At 36.5% G+C, this 20,623-nt stretch overlaps 1 protein-coding gene across 4 annotated transcripts in view; it reads left to right on the forward strand.

Annotated features, from left to right (window-relative positions):
* kdrl (kinase insert domain receptor like) overlaps positions 1-20,623 on the forward strand; it is a 39,335-nt gene continuing 18,712 nt past the window's right edge. For 3 of the 4 annotated variants that reach the window (XM_047802278.1, XM_047802277.1, XM_047802279.1), the window contains exons 1-19: positions 602-779; positions 6,537-6,618; positions 7,589-7,785; positions 8,191-8,306; positions 9,217-9,376; positions 9,514-9,650; positions 10,320-10,491; positions 10,604-10,712; positions 10,820-10,986; positions 11,631-11,712; positions 13,066-13,262; positions 14,043-14,164; positions 15,025-15,184; positions 15,294-15,430; positions 15,570-15,744; positions 15,836-15,953; positions 16,062-16,228; positions 17,267-17,423; positions 18,805-18,919. In XM_047802278.1, the coding sequence (XP_047658234.1) occupies positions 617-779; positions 6,537-6,618; positions 7,589-7,785; positions 8,191-8,306; positions 9,217-9,376; positions 9,514-9,650; positions 10,320-10,491; positions 10,604-10,712; positions 10,820-10,986; positions 11,631-11,712; positions 13,066-13,262; positions 14,043-14,164; positions 15,025-15,184; positions 15,294-15,430; positions 15,570-15,744; positions 15,836-15,953; positions 16,062-16,228; positions 17,267-17,423; positions 18,805-18,919 (2,733 nt within the window). In that variant the 5' untranslated portion in view covers positions 602-616. Of the gene's footprint in view, positions 510-601; positions 780-6,536; positions 6,619-7,588; positions 7,786-8,190; positions 8,307-9,216; positions 9,377-9,513; positions 9,651-10,319; positions 10,492-10,603; positions 10,713-10,819; positions 10,987-11,630; positions 11,713-13,065; positions 13,263-14,042; positions 14,165-15,024; positions 15,185-15,293; positions 15,431-15,569; positions 15,745-15,835; positions 15,954-16,061; positions 16,229-17,266; positions 17,424-18,804; positions 18,920-20,623 lie in introns of those variants that run through there. The other variant, XM_027135543.2, reaches the window with a different exon arrangement.

Here is a 20,623-nt window from a genome sequence, read left to right on the forward strand (position 1 = left end):
CCAAGCAGCTGAGAGAGTGATGAGCTGCCTAAACGTTTCAAGAAGCCATATCATTTAATCTGGAATCATTTACCCTGGTTTTTATCTTCAGTCCTGGAACTTATTCGTCTTTTTTTCCGGAAATTGAACTATATTGTTTCCAAGTTGTTTTTTTTTTTTTTTTTTTTTGTTTTTTTTTACAGAAATCCCCCCCAGAACATTCGCACCTGTGCGAGAGGCTCATCTTTAGTGGAGCTCGAAACGCTTGTTTGCGGTATGGGATGCACCTCGTCGGATCTGATATGAACTTTATGTAAATGTACTTTTATTATAAGGATCGCTACTGAACAGTGGAATGAGGAGCGCGCGTGCGATCTGTGAGCTATAATAATCTATACGGAGTTTGAGCTGCTTTACGATTGACTTGTTCATTGGAGTTGCACTCAGAGTACCGACTCCCAAGGAAATGACGCCCAAGGAAAACGCGGCACTCATATTCGTGCTTTTTCACTGTTTGATACCAGTGAATGGTAAGTGCTCATCTTTTCAGCCCATCATGTCTTTGAAAGAAATCTTAAGCATTTATTAATATTGTGAATTTCACCACTTCAGCACCTGTGACTTTATAGCTGTTTGGATGCTCTCAGCTGCGAAATGCAATTCCTTTTTATTGCACAGGAGGGAGTTTAGTCCCAGGGAAACACTGATTCTGGGCTTTAATACTCCTGTGTACCTGCTCAGCTGTGAGAAAGTCATCAAATTGCCTTTAATGGACCGCATGTGTTTTGCCTGTGTTGCATGTAAGTGACTGTGGGTGAACAATTGACTTACATACCACAAGGTTTATCAGAAAGTAGACAAACAACAGCCACTGATTCCTAGCTTGATAAAGTCATTATTTAGTATGCACCTTGTTTACACCCACACTGGAGTGGGATCCATGTAGCACGTATATAGGCGTGTTATAGAATAATGTCTGCTTAGTGAATATTGTACATTGACATCCACAGTAGGTGAACATGGTTTGAAATGATCTTTGTTTTCACTATGAAGTTGAAACCAAAGCAGTGTAATCGAGGCAAATTTCCAGTAAAAAAAAGGGATTTTTTTGTCTACAGGAGAGAATTGCATGGTTGATACATGGCTGCTTGACTGTCTCCCTCAGCCCATAAATAATTATGAATATAAAGGGTGGATGTTGCTAAAGAGTCTGCAGATACATGTCTTCCTCTTAGTGTCCAAACAAAAAGAGACTCCCTGTTTGGATCAAAACAGAGGAAATACATCTCCTCCCACCTGTAGCCATTTTGGTACTCATGCTTTGTCTATAAGGTTTCCACATAGATTTCCTTCACTGTCCACATGTCCACAAGCGTGGGAAACACACATGGAGGAAGTGGATGGAGAGTCAGGAGGCACCCTGGAATTGTTCTGGCCCACAGAGGTCAGGGAAATGTGACACGCTACCTGAATAAAGATTCCTTCCCAAAGCTACTTGCATGCCCAGTTAACTGTAAATATAACTCCCTCATGCAATCACTGGGTACACAGAATTATGCCATTGTTTTCTGAAGGCCTTTGCATTGTTTATATGAAACATGTATTCAGAAAAGGCATGCGTCATTTAAGAAATGAAAGCAGATTGTTTAAGTAGTAGGGGAGCAGTTTACAACCTTCTGTGGACCTTAAACTAATAATTAAAATGTATGGAATAGTTAACAAATCAAGATTTCTTAGCTAAATCATTTAAACCAAGTACCAAGGCGCTCCTCTGTGAAATGCTCTCGCGGATTTCAGAACACATGTATGGATGTCTTCAATCAATGCACTGTTTTACAAAACACTGAGCTGATAGACTTTTGGACATTTGAAAGAATCAGTAGATGCAATGTTATCTGTGAGTCTTTACAATATTCTTTGATGAAACAACTAAAATCTGATGGCTTTGAGTTGTGTTTGTGGCACAACTATTGATTTCCTACAGATTTACTGTTGAATACAATAGGCATTCTAAAACTGTTTGCATGCACATTTATCTGTTAAATAAATTACATAGACCAACTCAGTGTGAATTTATGTCATGTCCATAATCCAACTATTGAAGTAATATTACTTAAAGGTGAACAATAAATAATTATTTCATTTATTCTTCCTTTTTTACCTTGGTCAGGAATTTATTAGCTAAAATGTGGAGTGCGCCTTACTAAAACACTTAAAAAAGTTGCAATAATGTTACAGCAATTGAAGTGCTATTCTCGGAAATTAACGATTGGTGGAGCAGAATTCTTTGTGGATTCATCACCCAGATTACTCAAGATCTAGGAATATATGGGACAAAATGTGACTTGGCTCTTTCTTAATAAACAATGAGCAATTTAGTAGTGGGACATTAGTAGAATATGCTTAGATATATTGCCCAGGAATAATTTCTACTAAATTTCTTTCACTCTGAAATTTGATTTCCCACTTTGAAGCAGTCTGAAGCCACTGAGTCAATAAAGTCAATCACCAGACAAATTAAATCCTTATATAAGACCCAAGTTTAGTTTGAATTTAAATGCATAGTCTTTACCAACCATGTATATATAAATACACGGAAACACACTGCTTTTAACTGGAAATATAAGCAAAGATGTATCGGATAAGCTAGAAATGTTTACATCAGGTATCATAAAAAGCACTTTACTTGGCTAGAGCAAATTGTTATAGCTCAAACTGAGATAGCTGGAAAGGAGTATAACAAAAGGTATAAAAGATTTTACAATTAGTGTTATGTTTGTACTTTTTTAAATGCAGACTAATCCATTAAACAGACTCAATATGTTTTGTTTGTATGTTTGTTACTGAAATACCATCGACGCATAAGAGCTCAAGCAGAATAAGCACATGAAGTACACATGTGATGGATCAACTGAGTCATCACTTAATTTTACAGCGTAGCCTATTTAGTTTTTGCTTCTCTACTCTAAAGAATAGACTTTACTCAAATAAATGTTACACTGAGAAAGACAAATGCTAACTGCTTTCCTGTGTCAAAGTCACAGATGTAGTCTGTTTTTTATGTTAGATCATGATTCTTCTGTCAGAAGGCATTCTGTGTGCACTGTGAGGATATCTATGTTGCACTAGTAAAGAGGTTGCACTAGTAAAGAGGTTGAGAAAAGGACAGTCAAGTGCAAGTCTGCCAAGTGCAAAATCAGATAAACTTTCAGTTGACTAGTGGAATGTGTGAGCAGACTACACATATACAAGGTCTCACTGTATCTGAGAGGCAGGTGCCAACACAGGGGTTGTGATTAATTTTTGTGTGGAAAAAAAATTGTGTTAATGTTAGCCGTCTCTTGAACTTTTCAGTGTTTAAATGTCTGACAGTTATTGTGGTAGGCAGTGGAGCGGTGAAAATGGCTTCTAGCTCACATACATGCTTTATAAATGGCCTAAATACTAGGAATGATGCCAGTTTCTCTTGTGCCCTGTGATAAACAGATTAGTTTCAGAGCCAGCTTTAATGCATTTTTAATACATTTATATTGCAATTTCAGGGTGAATGTCCTTCACCAGTCAATGTAAATCCTGTGAGATTAAGTGCATATATGAGAGCTTACAGTACATGCTTATTTTCCTCTTTTGAAGGATATAGTATGTATTTTTTGTTATACTGTAGAGTCTGTAGTATCACCTTATTTGAGTAGTATTACTAGTAAATCCTGACTGTGACAGTATCATTGGTCCATGTGTTTTTCTGCTTGCATATTTGTAAGAATAGAGAGAGATTGACATAGAGAGAATAGAGATCTCTAAAGACCAAACTACAAGATAATAAAACAAGTCTATTCTTTTCACTCTTGCATTAACCTTGCAGCTTGCCAGAGGAGGGAATATGAGATATATAAGATTCTAATATGACTATCTTAGTCTCAGCATTTATGATTTTCCTGTTTTGCAGATCATTTTCTCTCTTATCAAGATATAACTGCCATGGTATAAGGCAGTAAAACCCTGAGGAATATCCATTCCCATAAAACACAATGATAAAGCAGCAGAATGTATATTCAGTAAGCACAATGAGGCTCTGTGGAGTATCCAAAGGCAAAACAATGCATGTTAGTCTTTTACACCCTTTTCTTTCATGCAGCCTCTGACTTTTTTAACACTTTTTTCTTAGTATGAGTGTACCTTGTGCCAAGGCTACAGGAACTGTGATTCCTTATTGTTGTGTGTGTGTGAGTGTGTGTGCACGTGCTTGTGCATGTGTGTGTTCAAAAATTATTCCCTCCTCTGAGATGTCATTACTGGCACACTGCATCACACAGTGAGTGGACAGGAAGAACAGGGAGTCCTGAATTAACTGCAGTGAAGGGAATTCCGTACATTATGACTAGCAGTTTCAGGGCTGTTAGGTGTAATTTCCTCAAACAGACAATCCATTACTAACCTTGTATGAAAGTAGTGCATTTCACAACTCTTAATAAATGAGGTGGAGTTTGACTTCCCTGAATTAATTATTCCTATTGTGCTTGTAGTTTGTTGAATTAACTCTAAATTGGTTTATATTTTATTAAAGCTAAAAGCAATATCTGTGATATAATTTGTTTTCCTTTAATACATATTTTAGAGCAATTCCTTAAATGAATCAAATGTTCCCTTGTCTCATGGTACATTATTAGACTTAAATGAAGAATATTGGACTGAAATGTAGAAGAAATTTAGAAGACGAAGAATCAACCACACAGAGAAATACATATCTGAGCAACTTTCAACTCATGTCAGTGAATGTTTAACGATAAGTGGAGCCCAAGCAGGTTTGCTAAGTCCTGCATACAGACAATATTTTCATGTATTCATGCTTATTACATAGTTCTAATGGGATTCTCTGGGAATGACGATCCAGATCCCTTGAAGTACCCCAACAGCAAACTCTATTTCTGCTATTTTTCAGACACTGTTCTGAGGAATGCAGGCCACAGCTGTGGAAGAAGGGGCGAAGCTGCTTTGTTGAGGTCAACACTGGGCAGGACTCAGGGGCAGGTGGGGGTGGAAGAAGGGGGCACGTGGGTGAAATGAGACAGATATGGTGGAAATTTATCAGAAAGAACGCTTTTTAAGTTCTGCTGGAAGCCCTGCTGAACAGAACAGCTGTGAGGATCAGCAATGATAGTTTGTAGACTTAAAGTGCCGGGTTTCTCAGCAGTGTATTCGTGCAGGTCCACATCTGTGAGAATGTACTCATGGAAGAGGGAATGTTTGCATGTGTGTATTTTCTGTTTAACTGCCCATGTGCATAATTACCAGCTGGCACCAATATAAAAGGAATGATGCAGACTTAAGCTACGTGCCATTTCATTGCAGGGACCAAAATCAATTAGCCATACCCTGGCTACTGGTCTTCCCTTTCAGTCATTTCCAGCCTCACACACTATTATTAACTCTCACACACTTTTAATGTGGATGGTTAAACCCTAATATGGTCGTAGGGTTTTTATAAAAAATCCTGCACAAAGTTCTGCTGGCACATAGTGATGCATATTTAGTGCAGGACATTATGGTTTTAAGCATCATGTGCAATGGCATGACATCTACACAACTAAACTAACAAAATAGTTCTACAATTTAATTAGACATGTAAATATTATCATGTAGTGTAAGTGGTCTGGGATTACAGAAATGCTTAAGCTATATTTAAAGTCACAGTTTTGGGCAGTATTGGTCTGAGAAAGGTGGGGACACAAGTAATATACGTTCCCTTTAACTAACCTTGGGACATAAAACAACAATGGTGTTATAGCAGACTGGGAGGAAATTCATATTAAGTAGCAGAATTGGTGAGTAAGTTCATTCTTCCAGTGCAGCTGTGCTTACTTACTTTAACAATGCACAGAACAGATTTAATTGGTTTTGTATATTTGTGTGTTTGCAGGTGTGCAAGACTGTAACGGTTCAAATTCAAATTTATAGGCATATAGTCTGGTAAAGATTTTATAAATAGAGGGAAATAGTGAAGAAGCGTGTGTATATAGGAGAATGAGAGAATTAAACTGTAACCACTATTAGGGACTGAAGACAATTTGTAATTTTTTTCTGACACTTTACATAAAGTTGCTATATCCATTGCAAGGCAACTTAAAAAATACAAATTAAAATAACCATCTTTGGCAGGACAAAAAGCACAATGAACACATACCTTTCAGACATCAGGGAGCCAGGCACTGTTTCCTATCCTCAGGAGGTCTCAATTTACTGTCAGCTATTTCAACGACCACACAGAAAGTGTAATTCTTTAACAATATTGCTCTATCTTTGACACAATAAAAATAACACAGTGAAGGCTGGGCCCTTTAAAGCGGTTAAATAAGAGACAGGACAGAAAGATACTTTGAGGTAAACTGACCAAGAGATTCAAGGGACCTTTCTGGTTTTGTGCTGATAGAAATGACGCCACAGAAGATTTAGGTCTGGCTTGATTCTAAGTAAAAAATTCAGTCATTTGAGTAATTACACTCTTAACACTACAGCTAGTAGAGGAATAATGTTACTGACATGATTTTTGATTCCGTCAGGGATGGTGTTATCCCCACAGCTGCATCCTCCCAAAGACACACACCTGCAACATGCTGGAGACTCCCTCATACTCATCTGCAGGTATTCAACTACTACTATTAATACTACTATTAATATTAATACTATTACTATCACACAGACATTTTACTTACCCCCAAATTGTGGAACATTACTTAGAGGTTATACATACAGTAACTATACAAAAGACATATAGTCTTTTATAAAAGAAACATGACTCCTAATGCTCAGCCTTAAATCTCAGCCTAATTTACCATTGGCACTTAAATTAAAACAGATAAGAATGGTATTTCTGCCTAGAGCATTGCAGATTTAGTGATTCCATTACCCAATCAATATGGTCTCATTAGTTTAAATCATTCTAATTGGTCCACGAAGGTGGAAGTAGTGTGAAATAAAACATGTATATTTATTAAGTATTAATGAAGACTTGCATATTTGCTGCAATCATGTCAGGAATGTAAAACCCTCTGGGGTGCTAACCCCAGTGTGAGATGATTCCCTACAAGGTCATGTGCTCTGAATGTCTCTGATTTGTCCATTCTATTTGGCTCATTATACAGGACTAAATTTGTTTGACCTCCCAGTCTGGAGGCAAACCCACTGGTATGTCAGACATGGTATGTTTGATGCTCTTCTGGGATCTGTTTAATGTGATCTTGTCTGAAAAATGTGTTGTTAGTACACACCATCCAAAAAAAGACATGTTCCCATGTGAAAGCCAGACTCATTAGAATGCAATATAAATTTGAAATATTTTAAAATAAGCCATTAAATCATTCAATATTTAAGATATATGGATGGGAAATGGTTTGAAAATTAATATATGGTGTGGCAATTAAAATAAATTAACGGAGCTGTTAAATATCTATTTTTGCACAGATGTGAAATGTTATATTTTATAATACAAACACCAGTTAACATCCTCTTGTTATTCTACATTTTGAAACAGTGAATTAAGCCAGTTGTGATATTTGTGGATCTTGCTACATGTTCTATATATCCTAACAGTCATTATTGATCTTTGCATTAGTGGGTCAACCCAGCTGCAATGGAAGCTTGCCAGTAGGAATCTGAACTCTGAAGGGGTCCAGGTTGAAGCATGCGAGCAAACTGAACACTGCAGCAAGCTGGTGATACACAACCTGATGTACACAGACACAGGATACTACACTTGCAGTCACAACAATTCCAGAGAACATGAGAGTTCCACATATGTCTTTGTCAAAGGTAAGATATCAGATTTGGATAGGAGACTAAAGAAGCTCTAATTTGGATGATCCATAATTTTAGCTCTGTTCAGAGCTCAGAGACCCCAGGCATTTTTCTAATAACATATTTATTACACACTGAAATGCCATGTCAGAAAAAGCTGTGTGAGAGAAAGATGCAGGGACAGGAAGGTATTTGTACAGAGATGGATTGCTTTTGAGAGACAGAAGCTGAGTGTGATTGTGTTGGAAGCTCTGGTCATTGACTATTATTTCCTGTTTGGCTTCTGTTTTTCCAGTGACTTACTGAGTGTCACAGTAGCTGCGTGTGACAAAAACTTCAGGAGATGCCTTATATAGTTAGATCACATATGCATATATACACAAACTTTATAATCTACATATGTATATTTTTTTGCCATAGATCATCGTCACCCATTCTTGGACACCTCCAAGGAAAACATCCTTTATGCGCATGAAAAAATTCTGGAAATCCCTTGCAGAACAACATCTCCTACCCAAAATGTTACTTTGGAAACAGTGAGTATTTTTCAGCTTGCTATTTCACACATTGTACAGACATATGTTAGGACTTTGTTAGGATGGATTTATGCCAGCATGAACCAATATAAGGTGGTTTTAGATGTGATTAATTGCAATATGTGGTTGCATTATGAGTTTTTTTCCATCATATATTTTCCTGACTGCTTTCATCTGACACATTAACATTGTAGTAGTTTATTACAATGATTTTATTACTATGAGCTTTTGAAGGAGGTTTGCAACTGTAAGGTATTTCCATGGTTTTCAGACATTTTCTGAAGCATTTGCATGTGTTCAGATACTTTATCAGAGGTGCAGGGAAGCTTCAGAAAGGTTGTGGAGCCAGCCAGTCTACTTCCTTTAAGAACAGGAAGGTGTTTGTACATTTTCCATCCAGAACAGAGGCAATGTCTATAAATACAACCAGGATTTTATAGATAATTGTCATGTAATATTGGTTAAAAAAAACAGCTGGCCAAGATAGGTCAAGGAGGTTGATAAACTTAGATCATGATTAATTTTTCAGCTTGCACATAGTGTGTACTGTATGTGCTCTTAAGCCATACCCTGCTTTGCCAGACAAATACTTCTTAGTTAGATGCTACGAATTGTTGCGTGACCTTCTTTCTGTTGGAGCATCTGTGGCATTTATCCTACCAGTTTCCTTTCTTTGTTCTTTTCTTAACATCACGATAAATTTTATTAATAAACATCAAAATTAATAAACAAAAGATCTGAAATGATTCTACAGACATTTCTTTTTCTCTTTCCAAATGCGTCCCACAGACTTGAATTGCTTTACATGTGATATTCTGTTATCCTGTGTATAAGTTTTCAGTTTAACCCAATTCCATCTTATAGAAAATGAACTGGTAGATGACCTCAAAACTGATCTTTTTTTTTTTAGATTCCCTCCATGAAGGACTCTGTCAATGCACATGTGTCATGGGATCCAAAAGTGGGGTTTAGGGTTCCACTGGGTCCATTTAAGAACTACAACTTCATCAGATGTGTCACCAGTGTGAATGACAAACAAGTCACGGCAAGCTTTATCTTAGTGCTTCATAGTGAGTGCGTTTTTTTAAACATGCTCTAAAATATAATGCAGTCAATAACTTCAGTTATCGAGCCAACATCTGTGTTTGAAATACTTAATGGTAACAGTATACAATAATGTAATGTCCAACACTTGTGTTCTGCATAGGCAATGTTCTGGACAATGTACAGATTGTTCCTGGGCATCCGAGGGTCCATGTTGGAGATACCCTGACCCTCACCTGTTCAGGAAACACCACATTCAATAGCAGGATTCAATTTGATTGGCAATTCCAAAACAGATCTGTAAGTATTTATGATAAACCAAAATCAATTATTTATTCATCATGCAAAATAATCTGTGTTTATACAAGAGATCTATAGTCTCTTGTCCCACATAAACAATATGGCCAAAAGTAGATAGGCACATTTAGAGCTTGGGTTCATCCACACCAACCGTGACAAACTATCTCATTTTGTGCACAAGAGCATTGTCATGGCAGTGGGTGACTTCATTAAACTGTTGCTACAATGTTGGGAACACCCAGTTTTCTCTGTAATGTCTTTATATGCTGTAAAAATAGTAATTTGTACAGAGTTAAATCTTAATAAAGACAAGGTTTTTGTGGATGAACTTGAGTGGCCTTCACACAACCCTGATCTCAGTTGCACCAATTTCCTTTGTGATGAACTGGAGTGATGGCTGCCCACCATGCATTCTCAGCAGAGTCAGAGTAGGCACAAATGCTTATTTCCATAGCGCAAAAAAAATTATGGAAAGTCTTTCCAGTAGTAAGAAAGTTGTATAGCAGCCAAGGGAGAAAAACCTGTTATTAATACCAGTAGTTTAGGAATGAGATGTTCAGTACTCTGGTGTCTGCATACTTTAAGACATATAGATGTAATACTAAGTTTGTACAGTTTGTATAATATTGAATAAAGTGACTATAAAGGTATGGTTTCTCTGTATGCCAGATCAGTAGGATTCACAAGACTTCATTGAGAAGGAGCAACCCTAACCAGGTCATTGTAATGAGCAGTAAACTAATTATACCCAATGTGACTGCGGAGGACAGTGGCAATTACATATGCACAGCAACACTAAGTGGCATTGAGAAGCATGCTTTGGTCACAGTCATTGTACATGGTGAGTATGTGATGGACAGATTCTGTGCTATTACTTATTAGAAATTATTGTAAATTATTTAATAATTAATTATAGTAATTGAGAAATCTGATTATTTTGTTATTGTTTGTAGAGCATCCTTTCCTCGGTGTGACCCATAGAACACATACAATTGTTGCTAAAAAAAGTAAAAGGTCGGACTTTAAACCACAGGCTGATGATATGCATGCTCAAGAGTTGTGGTAAGTTCATAAAATTGTTTTATAATAAAATGTGATCCTTAATGCAGGGAATGAACAGAATAGTGAAGTAGAGATTCTCTGTATTTTACTGTAATAAATCTTCACAGGCACAAGGATCGCTTCCCCATCAATGCCTCCTCATGTTATGAGTTAATGGGTTATGATTTCACCATCAAGGAAGTGAAAGAAAATGATACAGGGGTCTTTACCATTGCTTTATTCAACCAGAAAAATGGGCTTTACAGGAATATAAGCTGCACACTTTTTGTTGAAGGTAAGGCAACCTACTGTCTATCTGTATAATTTTACTTGAGTCTGACAGCTGTCTTGCATAGAACCCAGGTGTCACAGGAAGCTTATCCACAAACCACAGTCCAGGAATACTGGGACAGTATATAGAGCAGAAATGTCTTTGTTTCACAGAACCTGGTGGATCTGATGTGCTGTGGGGGATTTCAGAAACAGGTTTTTTGTTCACAAATCAATGTAAATTTATTTTGACCGATCATCCAGTTATGAAACATTTGTGTCTTGATGGGAGTCATCCAGGATGACAATATCTAAAGGGTACAAGTGAGATTTCTCAGAGACAACCTTAAAATATCCACTCACTTACTGAATGAACTGCAACAAAAATATGTTATGGAGCTATATTGTATAATGTATAATAATATATTGTATAATAACAATTATATAGCTAACTTATATAGCTAGTATATTTAATTTTGAGGTTATTTCATTCTAATCTCAATTACATTCAATTATTACAGCATAATTAGATTATTATCTCTGAAAACAAAATTCTTTTGAGCCATCTTATTCATCTGTATGTTTAATAAGGCTGTAAATGGTAGGAATGCTGATAGAGAGAGGGTCATATTATATTTAAATGCCATGGCTGTGTTGTGTTTCCTTCAGGGATGGTGTTATCCCCACAGCTGCATCCTTCCAAAGACACACACCTGCAGCATGCTGGAGGCTCCCTCATACTCATCTGCAGGTACTGTATTCTCATCTCCAACACACAACCTGCAAAACTACAGATCTGTTTCTTTGCTACCATGCAAATGTTTGCATGCTGTTTTGTCTGATAAATTTTCTTTTTTCAAAACTGTCGGATGTCTTTTACTAAGTGTACACTTATTACTTCTGTCATTATAATGCTGATCTGTCCAAATATATCACTTTTGTGTCCTGTATTGTTTCAGAGGAAAAGAATAATCAGGCACTCTTCACAAGAAGGATAGTTGATATGAGTCCAGAAACATTTTTTCTGACTCTGCCTGTACTTCTAATTCTCTTAAATCTCAGCCTAATTTACCCTCAGCCCTTAAACCTAAATTAAATTAAAACGAATTGTATAAGAATTGTATTTCTGCCTAGAGCATTCAGCATTACACATTCAGCGACACCATGAACCAATCAGTATGGTCTCATTTGGTTAAATCATTCTTATTAGTGTAGAAAGGTGGAAGTAGTGTGACGTGAAATATGTATGTTTGTTGAATATATATGTGTACTTGCATCATGTTACAATCATGTCAGGAATGCAAACCCCTCTGGGCCTTCAGAGTGTGATGCTTCCCTAGAAGGGCATGTGCTCTTAATGTCCCTGATTTGTCCATTCTATCTGGCTCATTGTGAGGGACTAAAGTTGTTTGACCTCTCAGTCTGGATGCAAACCACTGGTATGTCAGACATGTTTGATGTTCTTCTGGAAAACACCATCAAAGAAAAGGCATGTTCCCATGTGAAAGTCAGACTTATCAGAATGCATGAGTTTTAACAGTGCAGAAAGTTTTTTTTAGAACACTTAAAAATAAACCATTAGCTCATTATTATGAAATAACTGTGGTAAGAATATCCAAATAACCAGAGGTGTCTAACGATGCTTGTGTGTAACACAATGGGCGTAACACTGACAAATGCCATTATTTGTGTTGTAGCTTTTTCTGTGTAGTACTCCAATTAAATTGGATTTAGTCTGATCAGAAATGTATTATATATTAGGAATTATAATCACATATAGAAATTTGCAGAGCATAACTTGCCAGAATTTAGTAGTTCCTCAATCGTAACTGCTTCAATCATGCTTCATAGAATTTTCTGGCAAGTTTTGTAAAAAAAACTCCCATTCCATTGGTTTGACTTTTTGTTGCCTTACAGTAGGCAATAGTTCATAGCTTCCAAACTCCTCTGTAACATAAAAATACTCTGTTGTTGGGTTCCCAAACAGGGAGAAGTAACAGAACCCCTAAGGCTTCTAGCTTTAACTATTTATTTTTCTCGGCAGTGTTATCAGTGCAAGTTCCTGTATGTTCTTTTTAATTGTCATTAATGATCTTTGAATTAGGGGGTCTACCCAAGTGCACTGGAAGCTTGCCAGTAGGAATCTGAACTCTGAAGGGGTTCAAGTTGAACCATGCGAGCAAACTGAACACTGCAGCAAGCTGGTGATACACAACCTGAAGTACACAGACACAGGATACTACACTTGCCGTCACAGCAATTCCAGAGAACATGAGAGTTCCACATATGTCTTTGTCAAAGGTAAGATATCAGGTGTAGATAAGTCTGGTGTATAATTTATTTATCTACTTCTTGAATCTCAGGCTAAACAATATATAATTGGAATAATCATCGTTTCTAGGGTTATAGTTAGTAGTCAACTTTCTATCTATTTTATGCTGTTTTTGTTTGCTACATTCCAACACAAGTTTTTGTAACAAAAATACAATAATCTTAAGAAATAATTGGTCCAATAACTGCAGCAGAAAATTCTAGCACCATATTAGCTACTGTTATTTTCTCAGTAAAGAAATCAATGTTACTGTGAGATACCAAATGAGGATCTCTAATGCTTTGGAATATGTAACGTGTCCCACTGGGCACTACACTGATACTTTAACAAAACATGAATCAGTCAACCTGGCAATGAGTCCTTGTAATAACATATTTATGATCCTAGACAAAAAAAGACAGTTATGATAACAAAAAGGCAGACAGAACTCTGCTGCTCAGGGACAGAGAGACAAAGATGCAGGGACAGGAATGTATTTGTAAGGGTTGGGTGACATTTGGGAGAAAGAAGAGGTGTGTGATTGTGTTGGAAGCCTATTATGCTCTTCCCAATAACAACCTTTTTATTTATTTTTGTCTTACATTTCAATTACAGAGTTATGAAAATACAATGGTGCACAATCAAAATTAATGGTTGCTTGTTGAATGAAGTAGTGTGAGATGATTATTAGATTAGATTAGATTAGATTAGATTAGATTAGATTAGATGATTAATTTGCTAAAATCTAAAATCTGCGTTTTTTTGCACAGATCATCATCATCCATTCCTGGATACCAGCAGTGAAAATATCCTGTTTGCATACAGGAATGACAAAATTCTGGAGATCCCTTGCAGGACAACATCTCCTAGTCAAAATGTTACTTTGGAAACAGTGAGTATTTTTCACATTGTTATTTCATACATTGTAAATCCATATATTAACATTTTATAGGATGTTTTATCAGGGCATCATGAACCAATACAAGGTTTTGTCAGTCAGAAACTGCAATATCTGGTTGCACTGTAAGTACTCTGTGCTGATTATGTATTCCTGATGGCTTTCAGTTAACAGGTTAATATTAAAGACAGTTTTGAATATGTTTATTAGAATGAGGCATTAAAGGAAATGTGGGACTAAAAGAATCATCCAGGTTCTTCCATGCTTCAGACATTTTCTGAAGCATATGTGTGTGTTCCGATACACTGACAAGGGTGGTAGGAAGCTTGAAATGGGTTGTGGAGCCATACAATTTACTTCCTTTAAGAACAGGAAGGTGTTACAGAATAAAAGACAATGACTATAAATACAACCAGCATTTTATACATGATTGTCATGCAATATGCAGTAGGTAGAAAAAACAGCTGGTCAAGATAAGTCAAGGGGGTTAATGAACTCAAATCCTGATGCATTTTCCAGTGGGTACATATTGTCTATCTGCTCTTAAGTTGTACCCGGTGCTGCCATGGACAAATACTTCTCTGTCAGATGTTAGATTGTTGTGTGACCTTCCTGCTTTTGGAACATCTGTGGCATTCATCCGATCCATTTCCTTCCCTTCCTCTCTTTCTGAAACCATGATAGAGCGAAAGATATATTGCAAACAAAAGATGTTAAATGAAAGCCCAGACGTGGCCTTACCACTTAGTTACATTTTACTGTAGAGCCCTGAATATGTATCAGTTTTCACTTAAATTTTCTTACATAAAGAAAGAATTGTTGGCATACCTCACAGGTGATTTTTTTTTTTTTAGATTCCTCCCATAAAAAAAACTGCCAAAGCAGGCACATCATGGGACCCAAAAGTTGGATTTAGGATTCCACTAGGACCTTATAAGACCTTTGAAAGGATCACATGTGCCACCAGTGTGAATGGAGCAAAGTTCACATCAGAATTCCTGTTCCAACGTCGTAGTAAGTATTTTTTAATTTTAATGATCTCAAATATACAGTGGTCAAATTCCAATGATTTCATGTGTAATATTATACATTCGTGTGATGGCTTTCTTTCTCATGTGTGTAGCCAGTGTTTTGAGAAATGTTCGTATTACTCCTGTGCATGTAAGAGTTCTGGTTGGATGCACACTGAACATCACCTGCTCAGCAGACACCACATACAATGGCAGGATTAAATTTGATTGGGAATTCAAACACAACACTGTGAGTTCCTAGGATTTTGAGTCTCTTTGTCTTAAATATAAAATAGATTTTTTTTAGTTAAATACAAATTGACTACTGTAGGTTAGGGTATCAATTAAACTAGTAATGTTCACAAAGGAAATGTTTGTCTGTATGCCAGATCAATCGGACTCACAAGACTCATTTGAGGAGGAGTAAACCTAACAGCATCATTGAAATGAACAGCGAACTAATTATACCCAATATGACTCTAAAAGACAGTGGCATGTACATATGCACAGCAAGCATAGATGGACTTAGGAATGACCAGGCTAGAGCCAAGGTCATTGTACATGGTGAGTAGGTAATATATTATAGGATATGAACACATTTTTACTTTTATTTTTTTTATTTATTAAGTGAGAGATTTTTGGTTGCACATTATAGAGCATCCATTCCTCACTGTGACTCATGGAACTCATAAGGTTGTCACTGTTGAAGAAGGTAAAAGATGGAACTTTGAACCCCAGTTTGATGCTCTGCCTGCACCAGACAAAGTAATGTGGTAGGTTCATAAAATTATTTAATAATGAACAGTAATCCTTAATCAAATGCATATTCAGAGTAATTGGAGTAGAAATTCTCTGTATTTTACTGTAATACATTCTCACAGGTACAAGGATGGCTTCCCCATCAATGCCTCCTTATGCTATGAGCTAATGGGCTATAACCTCATCATCAAGGAGGTAAAAGAAAAGGATGCAGGAGTCTTTACCATTGCTTTATCCAACCGGAAGTATGGGCTTTACAGGAACATCAGTTATACACTTTTGGTCAAAAGTAAGGCACCAACATCAAGTCCTTTCTCTACAGTGTCATTTTGCTGGCCCTCTTAGTTTACAGTGGTGAAATCACTGGGTTGTTTTTATATGGAATAGATTGACATATTGAGTGCACCTGGACTTCATTAGCTGCCTTTGGAAGGGACCTGTGGGTCTTCAGCACAACACATTGCACTATGCACAGCCAACTGTCCTTCCTGCTCAACTTTTGTATCCACTGAACTGACTTGTTAAACAAAACCATATCTAGCCCTCCAATTTGGATACTATTTAAAACAAACTACTTACAAGAAATTAAGGACAGCTATAGTCAGCAGTTTGTCTCTTATGCCACATATAAACATTATGGTTATGGTTAGTTGAAATGGTCAGGGACAGAACTATTGGAGCATTCACAATAATAGCTCAAAGTGTCTTTGCTTATCTAACAATGTGCAGTTAGAATGACTGCTGTTAATTACAGGTAATTATTATTTCAAGAATGTTGTATGCAACATTTGGGACAGAGAGGGATTAGTAATCCAAAGTCAAAGTACCCAATTTCTGCCATTTATGCAAAATCATTTGTAACAATGGAAACAAATTGTTTATGTATTATGGTCTGATTTCAGTAGGTCAGCAGAAAAAATCATCAGAACAAATGTGTAGCAAGAACGTTCCTCTTTCCAATAAAACAACAACTGAAAAGACTAGGCTCAGCAGAAACACACCCACTGCATATCAAAAGAATTTCCATACATCATATTAAAGTGATGCTGACTTTAGGATTGCTGTGTTATAGTCAGAGGTCTGCAAAATGAACCTAGGTGATCACCAATGCTGGTGGTATATCGTTTGGGTCTTTTATAATCACAGTCACAGAAAGGTTATCAGCCAGTGAGGTCACAGAGTCAGCTTTATCTCAGTTAGCCAGAGAATGAAGGCCTTTCCATTAATGCATGCCTCAGTCCATCTTGTCTACTGCTTCCTCTTTCTGTGTAATAACCTTTTTTCCTCCATCTCCAGTTTTCCAAACCCATATTATGTGTCTCCACAGTGAAACCAAGAATATCTGAAGAAGAGGTGGCTCCTGTAGGCCCTCAGACTTACAGGCTAGGCCAGGAGCACCAGCTTACCTGTACTGTCTTTGGATTTCCAAAGCCCAATATCACTTGGCTGTGGCAGCCCTGTGACCTGGATCACAAGCTCACAGAGTGAGTTGGAATTGCAAGAAGTTAAATGATGTCAGTTACATTTAGCAACTGTCCAGAATGATCAGAATGTTCCACAATTCCTCAGTTTCTTTTAATCCATTTACGTAGCTTTGGAGCCCAACAGGATATTAATCTTGCAAATCACAGAGCTCATTATGTGCTGCAATCCAGTGTGCCCAGTTTAAATGCCAATTAGTGAGTGAACCTGCACAAAAATATACAAAACAAAAAACATTGCTGTTATAAATAGTAATTGTTATTGTTGTGGAAATGGTAAGAGAAAAAAATATTATAGCATTCACAATCTTGCTTGTCTAAAATTTTGATTGATTAAAAAAATGTTGTTTGCCAAGTTTGTGAAACAGAGGAATCATTAATATCGACATTTATTAATGAGGAATCAATAAAGCCAACAATTCTGGTGATAATCAGTTGTTTATGTTGGTTATGTTGGTTATGTTGTTTATGTTGCTTATTTGTTAAGGACTGTTTTCAGCAGGCCAGCAGATCTATCTGAATAACTGTCAGAATAATTGTTGGAGAGAAAAATCTGTAGCATTCCTCTATTTAATAAACCCCACAATACCCACAGAATTCAAATGTATCATTTTCACATGATGTTTATTGCAGGGTTATTGTGTGTTTGATATTTGGCCAGAGGTTTGCACTAGCAACTGAGGGGATCACCAAATTGTGGTGTGTGTTGCGTGTGAAGTGTAGGTGATTTGTTTGGGTCTCTCATAAGCAAAAGTTTTCAAATGTTTCAACCAGGGAGGTCTTAGAGTCAGCCTTATCTTAGTCAGCCAGAGAGGGGCGTTTCCTTTAAGTGGTGACGCATGTTTCAGCCCATCCTGTCAAGCTACCGCTTCCTCTTTGGCCTCTACTCTTATTAATCCTATTGTTACTTTCCTCAGTAGGATATAGCATAATATTTTGTTGTTTTTCACAGAGTAAATCAGAAAAAAACAAGTAGACATTTGTAGGTGCTCTTGAAAGGCATATAGACTTAAGTGTCATTTGTTAAACAGATTTTTGTTAATACTAGGAAATATTTTCTGGCTGTTTCTAATATACTCTTATATATATAGCATATACTCTTTGAAACCTCATGAATAAAATTCACATATTTTTGGTATGTTTACAGCCAATTTTCACCCAAAACAATAAGCAAAAGGTGATACACAGTTGAATCTGAGTAAAACAGATTTCCTGCACACATTGCATGAACATTTCAGTTTTCTTTGCCAGAAATCACACATATGTGATGTGTCAAAAAGAGTGTCTGTATAGAACACGTCTTATTCAAACATATATATTCTTTGATTCAGTTTTTTTCAGTTTTAAATCATAGATCACAATTCCTCTCCCCTGTTTCTTGTAGGTGCAAATTGTACAGGAATCCAATAACTATCCAAGAAAGTACAAAATCTTCATATCCAGCCAACTTGATTAAGGCTATGTCCAGTGAGCCAAAGGAAATAAATGGCAGAAACAAGGTATGTATTGTATGCTGGATTAAAAAAAATATGTATATATGCCTTTACTCTATAATCAAAAGAAAGCTAAGAGTTTAATGACAACGAAAAGTAGGCAAATCAGTATACATTAGCTTAATCAAATCACACATTATTTTCATACATAATATGTGTAGTTTACTGTCTTGGTTGTATTGACAAAGTATAGACTGATATTGCAGACATCATATTAGAGGCAACATACCAGGGAATCTTGTTACCATAATTGTGATCTTAAACCTGATGAATTCCTCTTTGCTTAACCTCAACAGTGTTTCTCTAAACTTGATGTATATGGTTGATTCAATTCTGTTGTAAGGAAAAAATGACAAATTCAAAGCAAGTGGTAACTGGTTGCAAAAAAATTACCTAAATGTAAAATTACTCACAATGAGGAACCCAAATGTAATTGTGAGCTTCGAGATTGTTTTTCTTCTTTCTGATGATGTGCTATAATCTCACAGCATAAATGTCATGCTCTCCGAGAGAAAGTTGCAGTAAGCCACACAAAACTTATATATAAGCCATATTTACCTAGCCCTTGTAAATAAAAAGACCAGGGCTCATATTCATGAAAATTTGTAGTGCAAAGAGTCACTCCTAGTGATGTAATTCTAAGAAAATTCTTAGAAATGTGGGCGTTTCCCTTTAAGAATTAAAGAGAAGATCCTAGTAAAAATAAAGTTATTCATAAAGCATATTAGCTTTTCATAGGGCTCATAAGGTTAAATAGTCGTAGGAGTTTCTTTAACAAAGGAGAAAATGGCCTAAAGTATGGTCTCTCAGACACACCATAGAATGTATATATTGTGCTGCTATGGCATTTACATAGCCGAAACAAACCCGAAATGCCTTAGTGGCATAAATGATATAATTTGGCGTTATGACATTTCTGCGCTGTGTCTGAGATGATTACATTTACATTACATTACATTTGTTACATTTGTAAAATACAGATTTTAGTTCGTCTCTATTATAATCGGAAATGTGATCCCTACATGATATAGCCCCAAATAACAACACTGAGACTAAATGAAGGCTGATTTTGACCATATAAAAGCGCTTATTTAAAAATTGGACAACCAATCACAACCTTCAAAAGATAGGGTCAGCTCTGCCACCTCACGAAGGTAAAAGTTTTTGTAATTTCCTTGCTCAGAGTTGCTTTGAGATTGGATAAAATTAAGACCTGCTTCAGAATATTTTGGAATTACAAGTAAAAGAAACAAAGAGGGTTTGTGTCCAAGAGTGAAGGCATTGGTTACAATTCCTAGTTAAACTATTGGGGATTCAATCCTTTGGGTATATTTGTTGAAATTTAAGCTTACTGTATGTAACATGGAAATATGGCATTTTGCTGTAATACAATACCACATAGGAGTAATTACACAAGCTAAGTAACCTAGAAATTACGTCATTTACCTTGTGTAATTACGTCTATGTGGTATTTATAGGTGTCTTTAGTTAATTATAAATGTGTGATTTCTACAAAAGATGATTTATATTACAGCTGAGCAGAACCAAAACAAAACAAAACAACAGAAAGCCACAGTGTTTGGCCTGAAATCCAGTTCCCTGCTTTGTTCTTGATTAACCTACTGACAATACTTGCTAAAATACCAAATCTACTTGTTTACAAAGTCTTTTCCCCTATATGTCAGGTGTAATTAGATTTGAGTACAGCCA

Source organism: Tachysurus fulvidraco, chromosome 17 (genome assembly GCF_022655615.1).
Source record: "Tachysurus fulvidraco isolate hzauxx_2018 chromosome 17, HZAU_PFXX_2.0, whole genome shotgun sequence".
NCBI lineage: Eukaryota > Metazoa > Chordata > Actinopteri > Siluriformes > Bagridae > Tachysurus > Tachysurus fulvidraco.